The sequence below is a fragment of the Bicyclus anynana genome, chromosome 15 (assembly GCF_947172395.1).
Source record: "Bicyclus anynana chromosome 15, ilBicAnyn1.1, whole genome shotgun sequence".
NCBI classification, from domain to species: domain Eukaryota; kingdom Metazoa; phylum Arthropoda; class Insecta; order Lepidoptera; family Nymphalidae; genus Bicyclus; species Bicyclus anynana.
In genome coordinates, this window is record NC_069097.1 from 14075245 (window position 1) to 14102734 (window position 27490).

At 35.6% G+C, this 27490-nt stretch overlaps 1 protein-coding gene across 2 annotated transcripts in view; it reads right to left on the reverse strand.

Moving 5' to 3' along the window:
• Positions 1 to 24803, reverse strand: part of LOC112054611 (zinc finger protein 287) — a 68531-nt gene extending 43728 nt beyond the window's left edge. For both annotated transcript variants that reach the window (XM_052885726.1, XM_024094456.2), the window contains exon 1: positions 24265 to 24803. In XM_052885726.1, the coding sequence (XP_052741686.1) occupies positions 24265 to 24349 (85 nt within the window). In that variant the 5' untranslated portion in view covers positions 24350 to 24803. The remainder of the gene's footprint in view (positions 1 to 24264) is intronic.
• Positions 24804 to 27490: the final 2687 nt, after the last annotated feature.

Below are 27490 nucleotides of genomic sequence, written 5' to 3' on the forward strand. Positions count from 1 at the left end.
TTTTACCTAACAGGTCATCTCGTTGATATTTGTTTCACCTACAAGGAGTCATCATCAATATCATTCTCAGGCAATGGCCGTTTACTGCACTGGAATTACGCTACCATAAATACCAAGTAGGTATACCATACATCGAGACCATGGTGTTTTGAAGTTCCACCATGGTCCCATATATCATGGTCATGGTATTCTTTACAAGTTAGCCCTCGACTACAATCTTACCTGAAGTGGTAAGTGATGATGCAATCTAATATTGAACCGGGCTAACTTGCTAGGAGTAGGATGAAAATCCACAACATTGCACCGGAACGCTAAATCGATTGGCGGTACGCGTTTGCCAGCACGGTGGTAACTAGCCACGGCCGAAGCCTACTACCAGCCAGATCTGGACCAATTAAGACAACCTCAACCAGTCGGCGATCGAACCCAGGATCGAACGCATACCACTGCGCCACGGAGGCCGCCGTTTGATGTCATCAGTCCCCCTAGTGGGGGTCGACCAACACTGCGCTAGGAGATATTTGGTGTTTGAGCTATATCCAAATCTATTCAATTATTTCGTAAAAGTAAGTCAGGTTTTTATATATGATATCGAAGAGTGAACATTTTAGTATAAACTGGGGAAGTATAGAGCGTTTTTGTATAGTATTTAGCACATTCAATAGCTGGTATAAAACTTCAAAAGCGTTTTAATTCTTATTGTGAACTTTTGCTGCTATTTGCAGTAATGAATTTTTACGTTTACGATTTGATACACAGTACTGAAGTAACTTTTGAGCAACATAATATTTATACGGAGGTGAACGTTAAAACAATCTCTTATGCATGCATACTCGTAATTCAAGTGCAGTACAAGTATGTATGCACTTGACAGAAAGCGTAATAATTTCCTGTTTATACAACATTTAGTTGCCCTAATACCCATATTGACTTATGATCGGGCAACTCTAAACAACGATTATGACACACACAACTGCAGCGGCACCGCGGGCCCACCCCCACCCGATTCGGCGTTTTTATATTTTTGCACATTCAAAAAAAGAACGCCAGACAAAGATGGACTGATGACGAGATCCGCACCCGTGCGCCGCGCAACAATGGGGGCAAGCGGGACGGAACCACTTCTGACGCGGCCGATGCGAAATAAAAATGTGCAAAGCGTTTCTTTTTTATTTAGAATGTGATGCTTTTTTACGGTAGTCTGCGTTCGCAATTAGTGATGTGCGGTCGTCGAATATTGAGCATTAGGAATATATGCAAATGGAGTACCTAAACGTACCCACACAATTCGTCGGAGCTTAAAAAGCTTTTGTCTGATGTTTATTCAGACTATGGATTGCGGAAGCGAGTCCAAGGTCGGCAGTTCTTTGGCACTTTATGAATTAAGCCGGACCGATATTACTTGTAGATAATGACGTCAGTACTTTTAAAAGAGCCTGTTTTCCTATATCTCATTTAACTGCAATCCTTTTAGCGAAGAGAGATATGGCCGTCTTCACTTTAAAAAACAAAAAAGTAACTACAAAAGCTTCGCGATAAAATGTTTTTAAATTGTTTCGTTTTGCGAAATTGGAGTAGATATGGCCATGCTTTAAATATAATGAGAGTATTGTTTCATGCTGGAAACTGAGAAATAAATAAAAATTCGTCGGGACTTCTTATGTTGGACGTTTGCCTGTAATTAAGATAAAAGCGCACCCCAAAAGTTGCATTAAGAAATGACCTGTATTCATTATTTTTGCATATTTCTCTACATTTACTCGTAGTTATTAATAGGTATTAAGCATTATAAACCAAAATTGTACCTTAGAAACAGCTGAATTAAGATGTAATAATTAGCAAAATACTAAAGAAGAAGGGAGAAAGAGTGCATTTGATGTTTATGTACTTGAAGTATGCAACAAATTAGTTCATTTGACTACACTTGAGACGATTGGTTGTTTCTTAACTACGTCACTTATGAGTATAGGATTTCTTGCCTCCATTTCAATTAGAAGTTATTGACATTATGAACTTCTTGTTAAGTTATTGCGTTTTTCGGTTGGCAGTAACTCCAAAGGGGGAAGGCGAAAGTAATATGCACGAAAAGCGAAGGCAAAACAGTACTGCAGAAATAAAATACCGTTGTTTGCAGTGGAGTTCATCAAGTAGAGTATATTAGTCGGGAACTCCCAATTGTTCCCTTTGCAGCGGAACCTCTAAAAGCCTCGGCCGTCACATCCACTCTAGTCCCCAAACACGAAAACGGCTCCCATATTGCGTAGGCTTCAGGTGCATCCTAATCAAAGCCACGTACTTGTGACGGGAGCGCAGAGCAACAAATTTTAATGCTAAAAAGAAAAAAAAAGCTGACAGCCCAATGCAGCGCGGCCGTGTGTGCGTGCGGCACACACACATCGACACCGCCGTGTCGGTGCATGCTTTACGCGCGGAAAAAAGTGCTGCGTTATTGATTTTTCTCTACAGCTCTGGAGCAGGGGGGGCCGACCGCCCGCGGCCTGAAAAAGTGTCTGCTGAAAAAACCGAGACGAAAAAGCACCCCTCCCTTTTTAATTGGTAACGTAGTGTCAATAGGGCTAATCCTGGGGCCGTAATAGCCTGCTTTTGTCTCCCGAATGCATTTTTCAGTGTTGCCAGGCGACGGTTTTGAATCGTGGGCCGGCTCGTTTTGGGCTTTTTAATGAAGAGTTTCAATTGTAATACGCGCACCGCATCTTCGCATTGTTCCGCCTTCGCCGGAGCGGACTTGTTTCTGCTATCTTTGAGCTATCTTAATATTAATCACGAATTAGTATTAATATCTGGGTATAAAGCTGTGTATTTAATTGGATTTTGAGATGATATAAAATTAGATTCGTTTAAATTATCTCGAAAGATACTCGTACCTACTTATTTTGGAAGTAGTTAATAGTTTCGTTTTCCTAATGGGTTTCCAAGTTACATACTCGTACTATGTTCCATCTGTATTTAAATATGACGCCGCGCGGTTTTACCCGCGTGGTTACCGTTTCCGTAAGAATATGAGGATAATATATAGCCTATAGCTTTCCTCGATAAATGGGCTATCTAACACTGAATGATTTGTTCAAATCGGACCAGTAGTTCCTGAGATTAGAGCGTTCAAGCAAACAAACAAACTCTTCAGCTTTATATTATTAGTATAGATTAATATTCATTGTTCATATATCAGGGCATGGAACAGTGAAAGACAAACAAATAGACAAACTGCAAATCCATGTACGTAAGTTCGAATATCTCGGTTTGTTAGGCCAATATTAACTTCCATAGAGATTCGCGAGTCTAATGTAACGGGTGTTTAGTACTTTTGTAGAGCAGTACAGTGTAAATGTTATTATTTCATATATTCAAACTGATGTATACATTGTATTTTTCTTGGTGTATAACATTTGTTTAACTTTATTTGTAACATTTGATGTGAATAATTATAGTATTATTATTATTTTATAAAAAGAATATTTGCCATACCTTTTACATATGACCAATATTCCCATTCCCCTCCAACTAATCGACAAAGACTGTGACGACAATAGACCTGCGGGGCTATACGGATATAATACGGAGATCGAACCACCATCCCTCAGTGATGAGTCTAACCGCTCTTACCGTTGAGCTGTTGAGGCTAATATTAGATACGATATGACAGACGTTACGTACCTACAACATCACCGCAAAAAATAGTCCAAATTCAGTTACTCCACTGAGCACACATGGACAATTTAGTGTTTACTTAAAAATAATAAATTTTTGTTTTGCACTCCAACTGTTGCAGGATATGTGGATAAGAATAGTAACCTAAGTCTTATTATATATATTGCATTTTTATACACAGAAACATACGCCTATAAAATACTACTGTAGTAGTGAGGAAACCTGCATAACAGAGAATTTTATTAATTCTGCGTGAAGTCTTAATAGTGTGTGAAGTCTGCCAATCCGCATTGGGCCAGCGTGGTGGACTATTGGCCTAACCTCTCTCATTCTGAGAGGAGACTCGCGCTCAACAGTGAGCTGAATATGGGTTGTCAATGATGATGACGATGAATGAGTTCACAGGGAAGATTAATTTTTGTGTCTATGAAGTGAACGCTACTGCTAAACCTAACTTAAAAACATGTCAATGAGAATCCACGCAGTACGAGTTACTGTTCGCGCCAAACCCTGACCTCGCTAATAGCTACAAGTGGCTCAATTGCCCCGGACGTGACGTCACGCACTTCCGTCCCTAATTACGCACAACTTGGAAACGCGAACTTGCCGCCTCGGCCCGAGCGGAAACTAATCTATAAGCACTTGGTATATTTTCCAAGATAGATTTTACACTAAATTGAAATTAATACATTCAGTACTTACAACGTTTTTTTTTGAAGCTGTGTTCTTTCTACAACCATTATATTTCCTAGATTTTTTATTCTGACTAGCATGGAAGTCAGGGACGTATGCAGAAGGTACTTGATTGATTATATGTTTGTTTTCAAATGTATACATTTTTGATTTGACAAAGTTTTAACGAGAGAATAAAACGACAAATAATCAGAGTGATAAAGAAAACTGACTTTTAAAATTATCTTCTATTTGTCTTTTCGCAATAACTTCTGGAGGAGAAAATAAAGGCTTGGTTAACAAGTAATTTTGAAACGTCAAGTTTGTCTGTTTATTATGGCCAGAGATCCTTTTGCCCTTAAGCAATGTTTTCGAAGAGTTGCCACGAAGAAAAGTGACTGGCGTCTGGAGACCTGATTTTACACAATATGGTGTCGAGAAAAAAAATGTTTTCGGAGGCACCTTAAGACACCAAACTTGTAAAGACATCAAAATCCAAACTCTGCAGTTGCCAACTGCATTTACTTTGTTGCCTACTTTATGGAAGGAGCATGACAGACAAACTTCTTTTATTATGGATAGGCTTAGAAAGTGCCTATTCACTGATGCCTTGAAGGTGTTCAGATTGTAAGTGGAGGGAAACACAGTTTTGTCTTTGGCAGACGTACCGCCAGCGATTTAGTGTCCAGCAGGTACGATGTCATGTAGAAATCGCAAGGTCTGGATTTTCATCGTATTCGGAACAAGTTAGCCGCTTCCATCTTAGATTGCATAATCACTTACCATCAGATGAGATTGTAGTCAAGGGCTAACTTGTGAAGATTATAAAAATACGCTTCTGTAAGGGCGTTTCACACTTCGCGAAAGTCTGGCTTCAAAAGCTGTCAATTTTATTTTGTGAGTAAACTCCCACTTGGCAGCTTTACTTTTCGCGGTCAGTTCGTTCGTAACTTTTAACGCCATTCTTACAAGACACGCACCCTGTATTGTATATGTATGCAAATGTATGCGTTTTATTGCTAACAGTAAATGTACACACTTGAGACTTGTCTTACGATTTATTGTCTTGTTCATTAGATTTAGTGTATTTTTATGCATCAGTGGTAAGTGGTACAAATAATAGTGACAGGTGATGTGTAATGTAACTTGAAGATGTGTAACTATTTTTTTAATAATTTTTATCTTTTTCTTTGAGTTTCTTTGCTTGTATTGGCATAGCTCAACTTACTCATAGTCAAAATTTAAATTTGTCAACTTATCCTAATTCTGACTAGATGTCTATAACTTTTATACTTTTATTATCTCTTAGGTGGTTGGTGAATTCGTTAAATATACCTGTACCAAACATGTCACTATAAACTTCACAAAATAAAGTACCTACTATTAAGAAATACGCAATTAATTATTACAATTTCCCTGTATGAAGAATGCCAATCCAATTGTCTCTTACTTGTTTATTTTATGATGCTTTTTCTTCTGAATTTACAGAATGGAAAATTTGCGTGCTATACGCGTGTTGTTTATTTTTTCTGGTACCACAAAACTTCATTGATTTTGATTTGAAACTTATTTCGTGGTTGTTCATTACGAATATTATTTAAACGGGTACATATTTCATTGACCATTATTAGCAATGGCGTACATTTTATAGATGCAATAATTCAGTGCCTAGCCCTATACCCCATTATGAACTGGGGAAGGAATTATCCATTTTGTACGTATGTCTACCCTAGTTAAAAGCTTTGTACTTCTTAGTGTCTCCGTGTCGTGCGACAGTCGCAAGTGTGCGCGCCGCCGCCACGGCATTGACCGCGCGTTACGCAACCACTTGACACCAATGTGCGGAGCAGACGGACAGACAGACGGCGGGGCGAGTGACCAAGTTCATTGCTTGTTATGTGATATGTGCATTGTCCGTTGTTTGCGTCGCTTGAACCACTTTTGCGGGGTTATAAAACTTCACTTATAGTCCGGCAAATTGATGACACTCTCATGAAATGCAGGCGACGGGGAGAAAGACTGCGTGGGTGTGTGCGGGGTAGTAAGGTGAACCAGTCGTGGGTTTTTCATTCATCGCTACACGCCCCCGTCCCGCGCAGTCCATCAGGAGTACGAACGAAGTTGCCAAGCTATACATACCATGCTTACAAATTACGGATGCTTTATGAATCTAGCTGAATCCCCGCGGTTTTACCCGCATAGTTCCCGTTCCCGTGAGAATTCTGGGATAAAATATAGCCTATGACACTCACAATTAACGTGGCTTTCTAATAGTAAAAGAATTTTAAAAATCGGTTCTTTAAAACCAGAGATTACCCCCTACCTACTAATAGGCACTATACGTACAAATTGCACAAAACGAAAAACTCCTTCTTCTATCAAGGTTCGTAATGGGTACACAGTACGTTTTTGCATATATGAAGTGCACGAGACTGTGTAACATCACAAACTCCCTAACTCTTTTGTTAGAATTTTCATTGAAAATTTGTATAAGGAAGGATTCGAACCCAGGACCCAGTGCTTCGAAGTCCCATAGACTAACCACCGGCACCTATACGAAAAAAAAAAAAATCAATTGTTGATAATTAAATCAATTGTTATAGATTTAACCTTTGTTATAATATTTGCTTTTGAAAGCTCAGCGTACCGCCAAGCGATTTAGCGTTCCAGTACGATGTCGTGTAGGAGCCGAAAGGGGGTGTGGATTTTCATCCTCCTCCTAACAAATTACCCCGCTTCCACCTTAGACTGCATCATCACTTACCATGAGGTGAGATTGTAGTCAAGAAATTGTAAAGAATAAATAAATAATACACTAAACAAAAGTCGAACTGTGAACTCGAACATTGTTAATTTATCCGCTGTCACTTATACTCCACCTAGTGGCGTGTTCTACTACTACCTCACGCGACGCTAGCAGTCGCGCCACCCTCACGAATAGACCAACTTCAAGCATCAAGCTCTTATGCCCATTGCATAGAGACTTGAATCAAATCGCATTACTAACTTCGTTGTACTACCATCATGGATATATGAAACTCTAGATCTACGTAGTTCGAAGAGCCGATGGACGTTGGAGTCCCAAGGTGCTGGAATGGCGACCCCGCACCCGAGCTTCGTCGAGCCCCTCCAGGTGAACCAAGGACGTCAAGAGGGTTTGCCGCTGGATGCTCGCGGCTCGAGACCGTTTTGTTTGGAAGTCCATACAAGAGGCCAAGAGCAGTGGACGTCCATCGCCTGTTAATGATGATGATGACGATGAGATTTACGTAAGCCGAAAGAACTTACACTGATGGTTTAGTGTCAGTAATAAGCGCTGAAAGTCAGCGCAGCCTCCTATTTTGTATCATAGTGTCTTAGGAGCAGGAATGGCAATGTGTCTACCTTCAATGATTGGAGTATATTTTTTTATATATTCTTTGGGATAATTGAGAAGTCATTTCAGTCGCTAGATTCTTACGTCCATAAGAACCTTTTGCCAGAGATCCTCAAAGTTTTATACATAAAGAAGAATTGTGAAAGTTAATAGTTCATAAATGTTTCTTTTCAAAGTTAGTCCAAATTTTATTAATAAGTGAGACCGTGTTCAACGTTAATTTTGAATAGTCATGATACATTTGCTATTGTTTTTAGATTATTATAAAAAACTAACTGACACCGCGCGGTTTCACCCGCGTGGTTTCCGTTCCCGTGAGACTACGGGGATAATAGCCTATAGCCTTCCTCGATAAATGGGCTATCTAACACTGAAAGAATTTTTCAAATCGGACCAGTAGTTCCTGAGATTAGCGCGTTCAATCAATCAAACGAACAAGCTTTTCAGCTTAATAATATTAGTATAGATGAATGGTAAATAAAGTAAAGATACATAATATTATTTCAAAAAATTAAAATAAGTGCGCATTTAATATCACAAAATCTTCTAATTTACGTTGCCTTATTATGTTTATTGTTACCTTATAATGACAACTGTGTATCTTAGGGTTTATTTATATCAACGGCGCATAGACGAAAACTGTAAACGGTGGGCGGTTATGGCTTATTTATGTGATTCTGCTGTTTAGTTTATGCGATGATGTGTTGGTTACGGTCGTTTTGGAGCCATCGCGAATTTCGCTATGATTCATAGCAGGGGTGACTGATTTTAGTATTATTATGAGTAAAGTTGATTATGACGTCACTTAAAGTTGAAAGCGAGATTCCTAGTACGAATTTACAGTTCATTTTATATGAAAGTAAAAGTTAGTGGGGTTTATAGGTGTACTTCAAGGCCTTCTAAGGGCGCTCTGGCAAATAGTTTCCACTAAGCAACCACTCCAGCCGTGATAGCTCAGTGGATAATATGACCTTCGCCACGGATACCGAAAGGGCGTAGGTTTGAATCCAGTCCAACTTTTCAGTTATGTGCATTTTAAGAAATTAAATAAAACGTGTCTCAAACGGTGATGGAAAAACATCGTGAGGAAACCTGCATACCTGAGAATCTTTCTTAATTCTCTATGTGTGTGAAGTCTGCTAATCCGTATTGGGCCAGCGTGGTGGACTATTGGCCTAACCACTCTCTGTGAGGAGACTCGTGTTCAACAGTGAGCCGCTAAATATTATTATTTTTTATTATATTTATTTTATTATATTTAAGCAACCATTTGCTTATTTAGTCTTGTTACTAGACACATGATTCTAGTACTGATATAAAGAAAAAAAGTATAAGTAAACTACAGTTTTCATTACGGATTTATTTAATTTATTTATTTTATTTAATTTATTATAATTATAACTTTGTTACTCGATACCTCCTAAAGACAGCATTGAATATGTTATAGCGCTTTCTTTCCTTTGCTTTGGTAACAGTACCTACCTACTTTATCTATGGTACGAGTAAAGTATGGGCTGACAGACTTCCAACTTATACAGGGTGCTCGGGAGTATTTTCCATAACTTCAAGGTGTTGACGAGTCCACTTATAGGAGTCGAACTGCATAACTAATATTTTTTTTTAAATAAAAATGTTTTCATAAAAAGTAATTCAAATAATTCCAACTATCCATATTACACACGCCTTTATTTATCCTTGCATTTTAAAATACGTCAAATTTGGCTACGTCATAATTATAAGGATACGTATAAGGGACATATTTTAAAGATATATTTACAAAAGAAATATTATTTACCCCGTAAATATTAATTTTAGAACACAAATATTCCTTGAACACTTTTAATTATTTTTCGGTAAAGAATATAACCCCAAAGTTATGGAAAATACTCCCGGGCACCCTGTATATAGTAACGAAAGTCTGAAAGCGGAAGAAGTTGCAGGCGTCTGTTAGTTTAATTAAAAGATCAAGTGTTTTTCAGATAGCATGGGTACGGCGACAGTCGCCTGTATGACGTTCATAATACGTACTATTATCGTGAATCGCGGCAATCTTTCAAGAGTGAAACACTGTCACCCGCACCACCCTACATGAAACGAACTGTATAATGGCAAAATAGTTTTTTTTATATATAAATATCCATATCAAAAACTTAGCTGATTTGTTAATTTACCGTAGAATTAAATTAAAAAACAATTCCAATAACAATTTGACTAATTTTTAAGGGTGTGCCGAATTATAATAAAGATTTCCATAGCCATATTGTGACATGCCAAAACCAAATAGAGGGTAGTTCTATGAGGGTTGTCTATTTCGAAGGGGTGTCTATTTGCCAGAGAGCCTAGGCATTGTAATCTAATCCTTTACATATGTTGGGATGAAAGCATTAGGTCATGCCTTGGTGCATCGAATTAGGCATGATTTTTTGGTTAGATTATAAGGTCAAAGATTTATTAGCATACGTAATCATATTAGGTACAATGTGAATAATTACTAATTTTACTACTAATAGCATACGTAATCATATGGTACCATAAAAAAATATATCTAATTGTATAATAATAAAAGAAATATAATTGGTTTATAGATAAAGAAGTATAATTGGTAAAAAGTTGGTAATGCTAATAAGTATTCTGTACTTTTCAACAGAGGTCCTGGGTTTTTATCTTGATTTTAAATAAAACGTTAAAAAAATCTCAAGAATAATAGCAGTTGGTTTAAAATTTTATTTAGAGATAATAAAAAATCTAAATTAAAAATATTTTTATAATAAAACTTGTTAATATGTGTTTCATAATTTTATCCTTTACCAATTTGTCTGTAATTTTACTAAATATTGAATATGGATCTACACTTACAGATTAAGTAGAAGTTACAGTGTTGCCAAAGGTAAAGAAAGTATAGTAAACTAATTCAGTAATAGTAACAACGGCAAAAATAAAGTAAGTAGTCTACTGACTAAATAATAATAACAAGGGTATATAAACATCTTAGGAAGTTTCAGTCGCTTCTCTGCTGGATCAAGGGTCGAGTACAGAAAGCAGTGATTCTTGAGACGGCTCGTATTGTGAGGAGGTTCCTCACTCTGCAGCCCTGACCACCGGTTGCTTGAGCACGCAAATGTACCGCAGCGGTAGATAAATTTTGAATAATATTTAAAAAAATAAATTCAATAAAAGGACGAATGAAAGAAAAAAACCACGGAGAAAAACTAAAGTATGTAGTTATCTCTGAGCAATAGTGCCAAGGATAAAAAATAAAGAAACAAGTAAACTAACAAATAGTAACAATGAGAAAAAGTAAAGAAAGTAAACAATAAGTAGTGGTAACAAGGGCAAAGTCCACCTGTAGGACCTGTCGCCCTTGAACTTGGCCGTGACCTTGGGCCCACCGCGCGGTGTGCCACCCCCTTTATTTACGCGTACAATAAGGAGGGTGGGACGTGCGTTGTTTGGGGGCCCGAGTCATTTGAACATCCTGAGATATTTGACTAGCTATACTATATTGAGATATTGCCTGGATGGTCCAGTGGTAAGCAAACATCTTAATTTTTGATAAATTCTTGTATCTACTTATCCAAACTAGTTTGCAAGATTTTTTTGTACGTAGGTAAAGCTTTTTATGAAGAATTGTTTTACAAGTTAATTGTTTTATTATTATAGTCAATGATTTAATACTATTTATACTTACTATAGATACCTTTACCTATATACAAATAATAATTAACCCGGCGAAACAACGTTTGCCGGGTTATACATATTCGTATAACTAGGTGCTAGTGCTTATTTTGAAATTTACTAAGTATATTTTTTTTTATTTTATGATATGTTCGTGCCTTGACTCCGATCTCACCTGATGATGAAGCAGTCTAAGCTGGAAGCGAGCTTACTTAAATGTAAATAAATTATAATAGGTATTTAATTTTAATTTGGCTGGGAGGCTTCGGTCGTACTTACCACCCGGCAAAGACGTACCGCCAAACGATTTAATAGTTCCAGTACGATGTGTAGAAACCGAAGGGAGTGTTTTCATCCTCCGCCTACCAAGTTAAAGCCCGCTTTCATCTTAGATTGCATCCGTCAGGTGAGATTGCAGTCAAGGGCTAACTTGTAAAGAATAAATAAAAATACATAAAATAAAAGGCCGCTCGTCAGGTGTGCGCTGACCCTAAGTCCGCGACAAGTCGTTATCGCGGCAGGAAGTGTGCAGGTTTGTAAACCTTAGCACGTGATGTCGCACGAGATGTTTGTAAACTTGCGAAGCGCGCCCGCACACGTGGCCGATAACAACTGTTATAACTGTTTTCTAGCGCTAATGTGTCGATACTTCTCCCTCTTCAAGTAGGCTTACTAAAGTGTTTTTCAGGTAGCATGGGTACGGTGACAGTTGCCTTATGACGTTCATAATACATACTATTATCGTGAATCGCGGCAAATTTTCAAGAGTGAAATGAACTGTCTGTACCCATGCTATCTGTAAACGAATTCGACGGCCTACGTGGCGCAGTGGTATGCGCGTTGGATTTACAAAATGGAGGTCCTGGGTTCGATCCTCGGCTGGGCTGATTGAGATTTTCTTAATTGATCCAGGTCTGGCTGGTGGGAGGCTTCGGCCGTGGTTAGTTACCGACAAAGACGTACCACCAGGCGATTTAGCGTTCCGGTACGATGTCGTGTAGAAACCGAAAAGGGGTGTGGATTTTCATCCTCCTCCTAACAAGTTAGCCCGCTTCCATCTTAGACTGCATCATCACTTACCATCAGGTGAGATTGTAGTCAAGGGCTAACTTGTAAAGAATAAAAAAAAAAGCACCATTAAATTAAAGTAACTCGATTTTCAAAAGTGCTTGTAAGCCTAATTTAAATAAATGAATTTTGAATTTGAATTTCAACTTAATTTCATAACTTAGGGTGTGGTATTGCTTTACTATGAAAATGCATCGATATAAATCTCCTCATAATAGAATTTTATGTCATTACCCAAAGGCGTGCACGCACATCTTATCTTAGTACGTAACAAGCACATGCTGTGAGTGGACGTGGACATAAAAAAGTATTTACTTGATTTTCTTATTTTAATCCCTTAATTATGCCTTCGTGTTCATCTTGGAAGTGTAAAACACAAACCACAACATGAATAAAAGAGAAATGTGTTACGTGTAATGACGTACTCAATATGCGAAACCAATGACAATTCCGCGACGCTTTGAGGCCCATCTAACGATCTACGATCGATGTGAAAATGTCTTTTTCATTATTACAATAAACGGTTTCAAACTGTTCCGTGTATACGTACTCTAAAAAATCAAAGTAATAGTACACTTTACGTATTATGAAGGTTAATCATTGCAAAAGCTTTCCCATCAAGGTGAATGACCCCGGAAGGTGCATTTTCGTTAATCGCCCGCTAAGTACCCGCCACTAGTTCGGATTGAGTCAGAGATAACATCACTATTAAAGTTTAAACTATCGATATTTCTTGCGGATGTCACTTATCTTCTGATCTTATATTTCAGTTTAAAGACGTGTTTATTTGAGGAAGTATGGTAAGTTGCCACAACGTAGAAAATAAATCGATTTTATATTTTTACGGTTCCGTACGTAAAGGAAATAACGGAAGTCTAATATAATTTATTTTTCGTTCATTATTAACCGTTATTCGGCTCACTGCTGAGCTCGAGTCTTATCTTAGCTGGTGGGAGGCTTTGGCCATGGGTAGTAGCCATGGGTAGTACCACCCTACCGACAAAGACGTACCGCCAAGCGATTTAGCGTTCCGGTACGATGACGTGTAGAAACCGAAAGGAGTGTGGATTTTCTTCCTCCTCCTAACAAGCCCGCTTCCATCTTAGACTGCATCATCACTTACAGGTGAGATTGTAGTCAAAGGCTAACTTGTAAAGAATTAAAAAAAAAAAATCAGATGAATATAGATATAATTTGCAACAGTCTGTTTGTCGGTGTACAGTTAGAGCATGTGGTTAGGGATAAACCGGAGCATGTAGATTAGAACGGCGTTTCACGCTTCACGGTACGCCGGTAATCAGCTGTTAACTCTGCCCACTGCTGGGCACGGTTGCCCAACACAATTACTGGGACGTGGTTTCGTAGTTAGGATTGACCAGTAGAGAACTTTTATTACGGTACTGATTTTAAATCGTAGTAAGTTTCCATTTCCTTTATAGTCTCACTTCATTTTAGCAATATAGAATGAGGCTGTGTAACCAGGGCCTCTATTAAATGTTATCGATTCTCTTTCTACAATCGCTAATGCTTCGAAAACTAAAACATGTATGGGAATGACATTTGCTATCGACAAATCGATCAAGTTATCGATCGAATCTCTCGTTCCCATTTTTTTAGTTTTCGATGCGTTAGCGTTTGTAGAAAGAATCGACGTGCCACTTGGGTACAGGCAGGGCCTCTTGCAATCTTACATTATATGTAATATGGCTAGAAGCTCATTAGCGCTTGTAGATAGAGAATCGAAACTAATATTATGAAGCTCAAGAGTTTGTTTGTTTGAACGCGCTAATCTCAGGAACTACTGGTCCGATTTGAAAAATTCTTTCAGTGTTAGATAGCCCATTTATAGAGGATTGCTATAGGATATATTATCCTACGGGAACGGGAACCACGCGGGTAAAGGCGCACGGCGTCAGCTTTTCATTGAGACGGCGATAACTACGCCCCAGTACAGTCTGTAGATAGATATGAATTTTCAACTGTGGTGGATTTCAAAGGAACAAACCCTCAAATTTGTATTAAAAATAATGTTAAATCGATGATTTATGCACCATTTTTCAAATACATAACATGACAAATGGCCGATTTATATATCAACAAAGCAACCCCTTTTAGGGTTAAAATTGAATGATGAAAAAATTTTGAAGGCCTAGTTCGGACTACCGCCCAAAAATCGTTCGTAGGTACTCGATTAAAATACTAAAGTAGTCTGAACTAGGATCATAATATACAGACAGACCCGAGAGAATACGGAGATTAATTATATGCTATGTCACTCACAAATAACGTAGATTTCTAGTAGTAAAAAATTTTTACCAGAGGTTACCCCCTACAACACCACAAACTTTACCTCTATAAAAATTAGTATAGATTTCTATGTACTCGTAAGTATGGATTTTACTGTCTCAAATCTCTCAATTTTCCATTATAAAGTTGTCGCCTATTGCGTTTTGAGATAGTGTCGATCGCAAAATTTAAGACGAAGACATTAATTACTATCGGCAGTTGCTGGGTTGCTGAGTGCACCGTCTCGTATATTACTGAAAACGTGTTCTGGCAAGAACAAAGGTCGACAGGAGATCAGACCGATCAAGTTCTTCTCGGACTACGGCACGTTTGGAACCCTCGTAACTTTAATTTTAAGTTTTCCATTTTACTTATCACCATATTATCTATACTAATAATTTAAAGAGGTAAAAGTTTGTGATGTTGTAGGGGTAATCTCTGTATCTACTGAACCGATTTTAAAACTTCTTTTACTACTAGAATGCCACGTTATTTGCGAGTGGCATAAGCTATATTATTTATCTCCGTATTCTCACGAGAACGCGAACTACGTGAAACTTCGGAGCGTCACCGCGTCGGCTAGTCATAACATACTCGTAACCTGACGTTTCAAAAGTGTTAGTAAACCTTCGTTTTGGTGATAACTATTTTTCCACGACTACGAAACTATCGATTTAGAATGAGAGGGTTTTAACTAATAGTCCAACACGCTGGTCCAATGCGGATTGGCGGACTTCATACATGTAGAGAATTAATAAAACTCTCATCCTTCATCATTTGGGACAAATGATATTAATTTCTTAAAATGCACATATCAGAAAAATTGGAGGTGCATGCCCCGGACCGAATTTGGACTTACGAAGGTAAAGGTAATGAGAGGCCAAGGTCCAAAACTCATGATCCAAAATTACCTCTAAACTAGACTTGGGAGAGAACCACTGTTGATTTTAAACCAATGTTAATTTTAAACAAATAGATAGTTATAGGAGAAATTCACATTTCTGGGAGTGCAATCAGAGCTAAGAACATGTCGTGCTCTTACTCTGTGTATGCCTTTCCATAGGAGTAAATTTTACAAGTGTTCATTTGTTGTACGTGCTATTAAGCTATGGAATGCACTCCCAGTCGACATTCGGAAATCCAAATACCTTGATATGTTTAAAAAATCCGTTAAGACATATTATCTTAGTCACTAGTTACATATTTTATTTTATTAGAATATTTATCATACGACATAATGATATATTATATATATTAGTTTATTTTATGATATTTATAATTATTGTATAATTTGTGTATTATGGTTTATGTATTAGTGTGTAGTTATTTGTATGTATGTATATGTACATTATTATTACGTACACACCACCTACAGTTGTCCTAATAAGTTCCTAAGCCTAAGGTTGCCTGGAAGAGACCTTTTGTATTCTACTTTTTCTGATGTTTCTGTTTTGCTTGTTTTCTTTTATACAGGGTGATTCGGTCTTTAGTGCGGATATTTTTTTTCGTGGTTCTGTATCAATAATAGAATATAAATCTACAAACAGTTCGATACATTTTATGTAATTTTTTTTTTAATTTATGTCTCTAAAATAACAAAATAATGTACATATTATTACTAAACAAGATATATTCAGCTTAAAAGTGATCTGGTGACGTCCTTTAGGTATCAAACGAAAATAAAATAAACGCACAATAGGGTGATCCTAAAATTCTGTTCAAAAGTAAATAACTTTAGCTAACGATAATTTTGTTATTTTTGAGTTAAAAAAAAAAAGAAAAAATACGTGATCATTAAATTTTGTTTATGTACAAAATATAAAAATATCCGCACTAAAAAAATTTTCTTCCTGTATATATAAATAAAAAATAAAAAAAGTTTTTTTTAAGTAGTCTAGTCACCCACCTATGCACAAAAGTGTCCTACAACCTTGACCTTTGCACGGGATGCACTGCATTTGCATATAAACGCAGTGGCTGCGATTATTGCAGAACTGGTTCCTGAGACGCGACTGGTTCTATTTGGTTCCAAGCCGGCGTTAAGGCTTACTTACACGGCGTACGCGTATTATATATATTATCCTGATAGTGTAAATGACATAGGCTCCTTCTCAGCGGCGTTACCGGGGGTTTTGGGCGAGCGCAGAAGCATCGCCTGATGGGCAGAAGAAGATATGGGGAACGACTCTCTAAGGGTGTCTCCTCTGAGACCTCGGATTAAAGGGCCGTTCTGGAAGGGTGTTTTGGCCTGAATGTATCAGTCCGGGCGCCTCAGCGATCTTGAGTTAAAAAGCCTACGTCTGGGTGACGTCAGATATCTGGGACTTCGTCTTTGCCGGGGAAGCTTTGTCGTTCGTTTTGGGTATCCTAGATCTACAACCGGCGATGGGATCGTGGGTGTAGTTGCAAGGCTCAATCAGTAGTAATGTAAGAGCGTTGTTAACTGAGTCTTTAGCATAATACAGGTACCTACTTGATGTTTTGAGCCGCATTCAACCAGCGGCTCCCTGTTATCCTTAATATTAACAGATATAGAAATAGTTAAACTTGTTCAGGTGAAGGGTACTTTCAGTATTTTCTTCGTAAAATACATCTGCCTTTGGGTGAAATAGTTACAAACATACTTACACACAAACTTTCGCCTTTATAATATTGAAGTAGTGTCATACAAATAAAAATGTATTATTTTTACATATATTAAAGCTAATCTACAATACTGCTTAATGAATTTTCATCATGCAATTTTTACGGGGAAACAAAGTTTGGACCAATTTGTAAGCTCTATTATAAGCTCTATTGTATTGAAATCGAACGCTAAAATCGTCGAAGACGCTTTTGTCTAGATCTTACAATTCGCCTAAATGCACGTACTCGTTAGATATAAGATTTTTATCTTTTTAATAAATTAAATTACAACAACATTAATAAAAAAAAAATATATATTAGTGACAAAGCCGCCGTTACACCATACGAGTGAGTCATCCGTTTAATGAACTGCTGAACTAAAGTAAATATGTACTGTTTATCCAGTCACTGGAAGAATTATAAATGAATTCGTACGATTGCTGTATGAATAGTCACTTGGGTTATTTGTTGTTTGTGCTTTTTATTTACTTAAATTTTATTATTATTAAGTAAAATTATATTAAAAGTTTTAAAATTAAACCTAATTGATTGCATATGCTCAAATCTATGCACAGTCGTGACCTTGACCTTTAGCATGCAGGCTTTGCATATAAAATACCTAAATGCAGCCAGACTGCCGAACCAGTCCTCCGAAGCAACTGGTTTTCAGACGCTCGCGGAGAAAAGTGTTATCGTGTACGGTACGAAGAAACGTGCGAGAGTTTGCTGTTTATTTTTTTTATCAAGTTATTGGAAGGACTTTTACTTTACTTCGTTGTTTATATTTGTTTGTTTTATATTACATATATCTAAATATATCTATTTAGGCTTTTCACACACTCCGGTGTAAAAGTATTTATAAGCTTTGACGAAGAATGTGCGAGAGTTTGCTATTTTTTTTTATTAAGTTATTGGAAGGACTTTTACTTTACTTCGTTGTTTATATTTGTTTATTTTATATACTTATATCTATTTGAGCTTTTCACATACTCCGGTGGAAAAGTATAAGCTATGACGAAGAATGTGCGAGAGTTCATTTTTTTATTGGGTCATTGAAAGAATATTTACTTTTCTTCTCTGTTTATATTTGTTCATTTTACGTATACACCTATTTAGATACTATCTTTGTACTTTTATTTTGTTAATTTTCAGGTACTCTGGGTGAAATTGCTTTTATCTTGATACGACGAAAAAATTGCTTGTTGGTGTTATTGAAACTACTTCTACTTAACACCGTTATTTATTCTTAGTGTGATTTGCGTGTGTTCTACTGTGATACTACGAGAATGTTTGTTATTTATCAAACAGTTTATCAGAAATTTTATCATTTACGAGTTATTGCTTATTACTTTCTTAAGTAATGCAATAATTGTTATAGCAAGTCAAGTATTGACAAACCAAAGTTTAGTTATCATTAAAGAGTTGTGCGATAGTTTTATTGTGTTATATAAGTTAAAGTGTTTTTACTTCGTTCTTTATAGTTTATTTTCTTCTTATTCATAACTTTTATAATTTTCTTCTTTAACATTTAAGTGTCTGTTTGAGTGTACTTTTAATGTAATTATAATTAAGTAACACCAATTCTCCAAACTAAATAAATGAGCACAAGAAGTTTTTTAAATGAATATTTAGTATTAGATATGTTAATTGTTATTAATGCATAAGGGGATTTTGCAAGATTTTTTATGGATGTGTCAATTTGTCTAAGCTTAAGGTTATTTGCTTCTCTCAGCAATTTATAGAGCAAACCCATACGGAATAAAATAAAGTCATTTTTACTAGCTTATTAATTTTATTACTATTAGTACAATGAAATGTACAACTTTCTAAATTTACCGACCGACGTTTCAAAAAAAAATACATAAGAAATATGTGTGTGACTGTACTTATATATTATCTTTATGGTATTAATAAAGCTCAAAGAATATTGGATTATGATGCATTATGGTTGTTTAGTCTTTCAACATTTTAAGGCAATTTCCTTAAATGTTAGAAGTTAAAAGATTTAAGATGATGAAGATACATAAAATAGAATTAAATTAGAGATGAATTTAATATATAAGGTTTTTTAAACTAGTGTGATTAGTTTAGATGTCAAAAAATTAGTTAAGCTTCAATAGCTCCACGGTTAAGGTATATGATTCAACATTGAGAGGTCATAGGTTCGATCTTTGTCCGTTTGACTATCGTCCAATTTTAAGGCTTTACGATTACGATACGAAGAGAAATATTGGTCATATCAATACATATAAATAAACTTTAAGTGTCTGGTTGTTTTTTTTTTCTAATAGTTATATAGACGATACTAGGTACAACATAATCAAGATTTTTTAAAACTTTTGCATGTCAGTCTGTCTTTCTGTTTGTTCGGATCATTGAAACTGCTGCATGGATACTTTCACTGGAAGATAGAGGAGTTTATAGAGTGACGTATAAAACTATAGTGCATGTGAGAGAAGTCGCGGGCGTCCGCTAGCTAACGTTAAAAGTTAAAAACATAAAAGTATGTTTCTCAAAAAATATCTTAATGATCAATAAACTTTGACAAAATACCTGTATGTTGTAATTAAATTTATTTTCACTATTCCTAATTTTTATTTTTAACACTTGTAACTTGTAAGAAAATCCTGGAATCTTAATTTGACCCACTTCCCGGTCTTCGATTAGCATGAAATTTTGCACACGCTCTGAGTTCTGATGACAATACATGACTAGCTAAGAAACGACATTCAAACCCAATATGGAGGCGTCCCCAAGAAAGCGGACTGGCTGTTTGAAGTCCACCCCCATGATATGGATATCAAATTAAAGGGTTTGCTGTCAGGGATACGAAAAAAATAGTCACGTGACTTAAATCCAATATTTGTAATTTTTAGTGCGTGCTAAAAGAGACTTTTTTAGTTTTTTAAACTATTTATAGTTATTACCCGACTGCGTCAGAAGGAGGGTAATGTGTTTTCAACATTACGTTTAAAAGTATGTTTTAATTCATTTGATTGTCACCATGGATATAAAATCGCGTAATGTGATTTATATCGTCTAATTTTTTTTTAATTGATATTTAATATTTCTTCTTGCACAAAATAATAAAATGCTTCTTATAGCACAAAATAAAACAATTACGTACAAATAAAATAATGAAAAAACATAGTATACATACCTACATGCATGTGCAATTTTTATCTACAATATTAAAAAAAAACTTGTAATTAAAAAATAATAGCTATAGTGATTCTAATAAAATTTGTATTGTTATTAGGTACATTACATTAACAAACAGAAAAGCGTCGATAGAACAACCTCGAACACTATGCAGTTGGAATTATTCAATTATCATTTCTTCGGGGAAAATTTTCTTGAATTCGTGTTTCTTTTGTCAAGTTGGCAGAACAGCCCCGGTAGGGCGCGGCTTTATTGCGTGATCGTAAATAAGTTACAAAAAAGCTTTAAAAAGGCTGTAATGTTATTGTCGCTTTTAACTTGAACTTGGGGCATTCTTACGTATTTGTTTTTATGGTCTCGGGCGTAATAAAGAAGTGCCGAATTTCAAACATTCACATCCTAAACATTTTAGTATAAAAAAGATAAAATAAGTAGCTGGTAGATATAAAGTTTATTCAGTTAAGTGTTTTAAGTGTTGATGGATCTTTGCTCTATATTTCTTCTCCAACTAGCGGACGCCTGCGACATCGTTTGCTTGGAATTCAGTTTTTCACAAATTCCGCGGGAACCATGGATTTTTCCGCGATGAAAAGTGCTTGTCCAGAGTAAAATCTATTCTCATTCCACCTAAATCTCTTCAGTAGCCGCAGCGTAAAGGAGGAACAAACATACACACTTACACAAACTTTCGCTTTTATAATATTAGTGTGATATGGAGGGAAGTTTGGTTCCATAGTTAGCCGTTAAAATAGGTTGATAATCAAGTGTTTTAAAATTTAAGTGGTATAAGTTTGACTAACAAATTACAAGGTGTTTCGGAGTCGTGGGCGTCCTCCAGTGTGTTGTAAATTTTACCCATCTTGTATATTTTTTTTGGATTAACTATATAGTTTGAACCTTTGGTATTGATCATAAGCTTGTTCACACAACGCGCCTTTAATTAAGTAAGTAATGTATAAAAATAATCAATATGTTTTATTTTTAACTGCTTTTTTATTTTTTTATTAGCTTTACAGTTACAATGGAATAACTACTGAATGCTTCTGGTTACTTGTGTGCATAATAATAAGTAAAGTCATAAACCGATGGTTAACTTGACATGACTATTCAAACGAGCTTGTAAAACCCCATTTGTTTGTCATATGAATACTTTATTACATACTTTAATATCTATACAAATACTGGTCAACACTTAAGTCAGTACGAGACTTTATTGCGATGTGTTGCTATATGAACTTATAAGTATACAATACAGGGTGCTCGGGAGTATGTCCCATAACTTCAAGTGTTGACGAGTCCACTTATAGGAGCATAACTGCATAATATATAATATTTGCAGTTCGGTTCATATATTTAACCTATTTATTTTAGTTCTATTCCTATTTTTAACTAAAAAATAAAACCTTTTTATTATTTCATTCAAAGTAATTTAAATAATTCCGACTATCCATGTAACACACGCCTTAAAAAAAGGTTAAACTTGGCTACGTCATAATTATTGCGTATAAGGGACACATTTTAAGATACATTTACAAAAGAAATGGTATTTACCCTGAAAATATTAATTTTAGAACATGTTCCTCGAACATTTTTAATTAATTTTCGGTAAAGAATATAACCCCTGAGTTATGGAAAATACTCCCTAGCATCCTGTATAATATTATCCCCAGCATCCTACACACTTAAGAGTAGTAGATTCTGTTTGTAAGTACATAAAGTTTTGTTAGGAAAGAAGGATGTGTTTTAAATACCTATCTAGCTTGTGAATTTAATGAATAATGTAAAAAAAATATTTTTAGGTTTAGCAAATGTATGTGCTGTGAGTTTATACAACGCTTGTCAATGTAGGAAGGCTAGACTGAATTTGATGAAGTTTTTTGTATGTTTGAGCAATGATTACTTTAATTGTGTTTGAGTGCAAATTTTCGCGTGCGTCGGTCCGGTCCGCTAATAAATACTTTAAAATATGTAAACAATCAAAATATTATTTATTTAATTGGTAATTAAATTTTATAATATAATATTTATATAATTATAATATATAATATTTATATAATTATAATAATTATAAAAAATATTTATTGTACATTTTTACCAAAAATTTTATTCGTGCGTTTACCCTATAGAACAAAATAATTGACATTTGAAACATATATTCGATGCACTCAATCGTAGCATGAACAAAATTAATCGACCATTTTCTAATAAGGAGATGAAAAATTGTTCAATTTACATTTTTATTCGAACACAGTGATTATAATGAATATTGTCTGTCTTTTATTAAATATTCAACTTTTATTTAACCTTACGGAAAAACTTGTTTACGATTTGTAGGTACCAATTTTCCGCCTACACGTCGTGTAGGTAAATTTATAGAAGCTAATAACTATGTGTCACATAAATATTACCTTACCTATGCCTTTGAATATAACATATGTCTTTAAACTCAAACTAATAACAGTTATAAAAATAAAGGAGCTTTCGCCAAAGCAACCGGCGGTCAGGGCTCCAGAGTGAGGAACCTCCTCACAATACGCGCCGTCTAAAGGATTACTGCCTTCTGTATCCGAATTCCGACCCCTGATCCTACAGTAAGGCGAAAGTTTCCTTAGATGTTGGTCGAAGCTTTTCGATGTAAGACCATTGACTGAAAAGACAATCAGAATAACAATGGCTGACTCACCATGGCGGTAATCTCGTGAGCAAGGTCCATGTATTTTTTTCGCCTTTTGTAACAGGAGGGATGGATTTTTTTTTAATTTTTAATAGTGTTTTTATAAGCATTATTTAAAATTAAAAAAAAAGTAAATTATGAGAGAAATAAAGAAGCTTTCACTTAACTGTCTGTCAACGCAGGATATAGGGTAAAGAAGGCACCAGGTACCTAATTTAAAAAGTTGTGAGGAGGTTCCTCACTCTGGAGCCCTGACCGCCGGTGCTTGGGCACTCAAAAGTCCCGCAAAGGGACGGCTGAATTTATTTATGATTTTTTCATAGCGTGTTGTATTGTATATTTTAATGTAGGTAAAGTCTTTCCGTATCAAACCTTAAAGCTTTACAAATTGTGAGGGTTTGAGAAGTGCACTATAATTATATTACCGTCGCATATTTCTATATTCTAAAACCTTAACTTTAAAATTAATAGGCTTTTAAATTAATAAATAATTACTATATGTTTATTTAATGACAAATCTTTATGTATACTTAAGCGACTAAAATATTTTGGCGGTAAAATATATTAACTTGTCTTTTAAATTTTTTAAAATTAAATTCCAATCCCTATTTTCATTTTGTTTTTTTTATCAATAATTTTTAAGTATGTATATTTATTTACTATTAAATATCAATATAACCTGAAAGTATTTTTTTTTCACTATATTATTAAGTACGTGTCTTATAATGGACAAATCGTCGTAAAATTAAAACAAAAGCTATTTTTTTCCGTTGTTAAAACTCAATTAATAAAAAGCTTTCAGCAATTATGGGCGATTTATTTTAAATTCAAAGCAATTTAACTTCACTAACAAAATAGGATTTTTTTAACTATCCAATAAGAATTCAATATGATTATTTTGAATTAAGAATAAAAATTATACATTACATTATTTTAATAACATATAAAAAATATTAAATGATAATAAACTTTTATGAAAGAAAAGCGCGCCGGAAAAGTGATGCCTGAAAATGAAAACAAAAAATGGCGGCATTTTTATTTATAATAAAATACGCACCTGTATGACAATAATCTTCTAGATAATGCCTCGCCGCCCGCTGCACGATCGAGTAGTACAAGCTCACAGAAGATGCCAACGCCATCGCTACTTCTGCCGCCTTCTGGTTACTTCTATCCGTCTGTCGGTGCTACTGTTTCTTGGTTTTGTGTTACAGTTTCATTTAGAAACGAAAGGAACTCATAAGAACGAACTTAAACCGTTTCAACTGCATTAGTTTGTGAAAAAACTGAATAACGAAAAAATCAACGAACGTAACCGAAAAGAAAACCGAAAAAACTGAACCTAGTTTTGAACTGCGTTTAGTTGCGGTTGACGGAAATTTTGCCGAAAAATGTTTTTGTATGTCGAAATGTACCACGATGTTCCATTTTGTTTGGGGTCCGAAATCACAATTTGGTGCACATGGCGCGAAGTTGAAACCGCCGTCCGAATGTGTACGCGAAACGAAACACGTGAAGAAATGTAATAAAATTAAATAACGTGGTGATGCGGGCGGCGCGCGCCGCGTAGTCAGCGAGACTGGCGGCCGGACCTGTTTTTTTTACTTCCCCTGCGAGCGGGATGCTGAACCATGCACGGATAAGCCGATCGACTTTATTAACGGATTTTTATTTAAAAAAAAATACTCCCTTTTCATACGTAAAACTCATAAATATTAAGGAATAACCACCCATACATTTCATCATTCCTAGTTGATCAATAAAAATTACAGAATAATCCTGTTGATATTAAACCATAGATTAAAAACAAAAACAAAACCAAATTAAAACTTTTTAATTATTAATTAATTTGTAAACAGATTCAACTAAAATAATTGACAAAGGAATAAATTAAAAAGCATAAAACAATACTTATAATGTTATAACATAAAATATTCTAATTAGATTCGTATTAGCAAAACAATTTGCATTATGGCGGCGTACAGAAATGGCGGGAAAATAAGTTTCCCGCCAGTGGCACCTAACACTCGAGACATGCGTACACAAGTCTACGGCCACTTGGATAAGGAAAACCTCTTTTTTTCTTTACGTTACTAAGACAGTGGAGTAGAGAACTTTTTAATGGTGACTCACGGGACTTCTTTGTATTACGGAGAGACAGAGTATAGAGAGAGTATAGAGTTGTCTATTAGGTTTTTTGTTAATGTTAATTAAGATTTCAAAAAGTATACGAAAGTTCAATTGTTTTTTTTTACTAGAGAGCAACTTATTGGCATACTAATGCTGTATTATTTAAATATATTCTTGCAATAAAATGTTTTTTTACAGTTTTAGGTTTTAGAAATTTACAAATAGTGGAATAAATCTCTGAAAGGTAACATATTGTTTTTTTTGTAAATGTATAGGGTCACACGTATTGAGAATTTTCAATTCAATTCAATTCGTTATTTGCTGAGAACATAATTATATATATTATGTACATTCAAATATATTCGGCCATTTCTGGCATTTAAACATTTTATATTTAAGACAAAACAAAAAAAAAATTAAATAGCAAATTATTCAATGTAAAAATATAAAATTAAATAAAAAAATAATTGTACATCCTTTCTTGACTCAAATCGGTTAAAAATAGAGTCATTTTAATGAAATGTTATATTGTATCATTTTGTTGTGCCAGTATTACGAGGTAGGTCGGGTACATAGAAGTAATTAAAATTTAAAATTTTTGTTATGAATTTTTAAGTTCGAAATTTAGGAAGGTATAATCCAATTATCGCAACAGAGTCTTAGGATTAAGGAAGGGCTTATCGGTCGTCAACATAATCGGACGCTTCGCAATTATGATGAAACCCTTTAAAAACGATTCGCGTAAAAATAAGGAAAAAAATGAGAAAAATGTTCATCAACGCGACACGACACCCCGCCACCCTCTCCCCCGCCCCGGGCGGCGGGAGGTGCGAGAGGGACGGCGATATACACACATATATCTATATCCTTCGTTGCATCTCGCGCCGCAACTTTAGTACGGAAACTACCCGCGCTGCGCATCGTATCCCTCAGTAACTAAAAGTTACATGTTTCAAATCTCAAAAAAGAATTTAAACTTTACGAACCACATTTTAAAGTCTAATTTGCTGTGAATATAAACATGCACGTTGCGTGGTGTCCTGCTGAAGTTTTGGATTCTTGCAACTGTAGGCACACCCACACGCAAGCGCTAAGTTTAGCCCTTATAGGGACGAGGTGCACTCACGCACACACGCTCAAATTCGTTGTGAACTGCCAACGTGTGGGTGCCTCGTCTATGTGTGTGTACAAAAGTTGGTATAGAAGTTTTCGGTAGACCTTCTTTGTGTCGGTGATTTTTTTCGTGCACTTTTCTATGTGTGCGCGGGTCAGTCGGTATTTTTTTCAAGTTTTTCTCTACGCACACACAGGTTTCGTGTTTATACGGGAGGTGCGCGTGTGTGGGTAGGACCGACGTTCTTTGTGCCGGGGATTGTAAAAAATGTCGTATTGGATTCTGGCTGTGCTAATGAATGATAGATAGAAATGGTATTGGTACTTCTACACTCGAAAATCTGATGCGGAATATTCAAGTATGGTGCTTTTTTTGTGCATACGGCGGGTGCTCTTTTTGAATATAGAAATTTTCAGATTGAATTTCAGCTCCGCCGTGTATTTTTGCCAATGGAAGTGATTACCATTTGAGTGGGATTTTTAATTTGATTATAAAAGCGTATGTACCTACGCTGCGTACAAGTTTCATGCTTTTTGAACTTATTGGAAAATTATTAATCATCATTTGCGCAATAAATGAGCAAATCCCGACAATGTTTGTTGAAACATACCTACTTAATACACAAGATGTAATATTATTTTTTGGTTTGGAGTTTGGGAACATTGAAATATTGTGGATTATATTTTTAGCTTTCATACTTAAGGGGCCCCTGTAGTTCGGAGGCCCATTATCATTGACTAGCTGACGCCGTGCGGTTTCACCCGCGTGGTTCCCGTTCCCGTAAGAATAGGCGAATAAAATATAGCCTTCCTCGGTAAATGGGCTATCTAACACTGAAACTATTTTTCTATATTATTTTTCTTTTTTAACAAACAAACAAACTTTTCAACTTTATAATATTAGTATAGGTACGGTTGATACGAAGAGGTAAGGTTTGTGGTGTTGTAGAGGGTAATCTCTGAATCTACTACGATTTTGATAATTTTTTTACCACAATAAAGCCACATTATTTGTGAGTGGCATAGGCTATATTTTATCG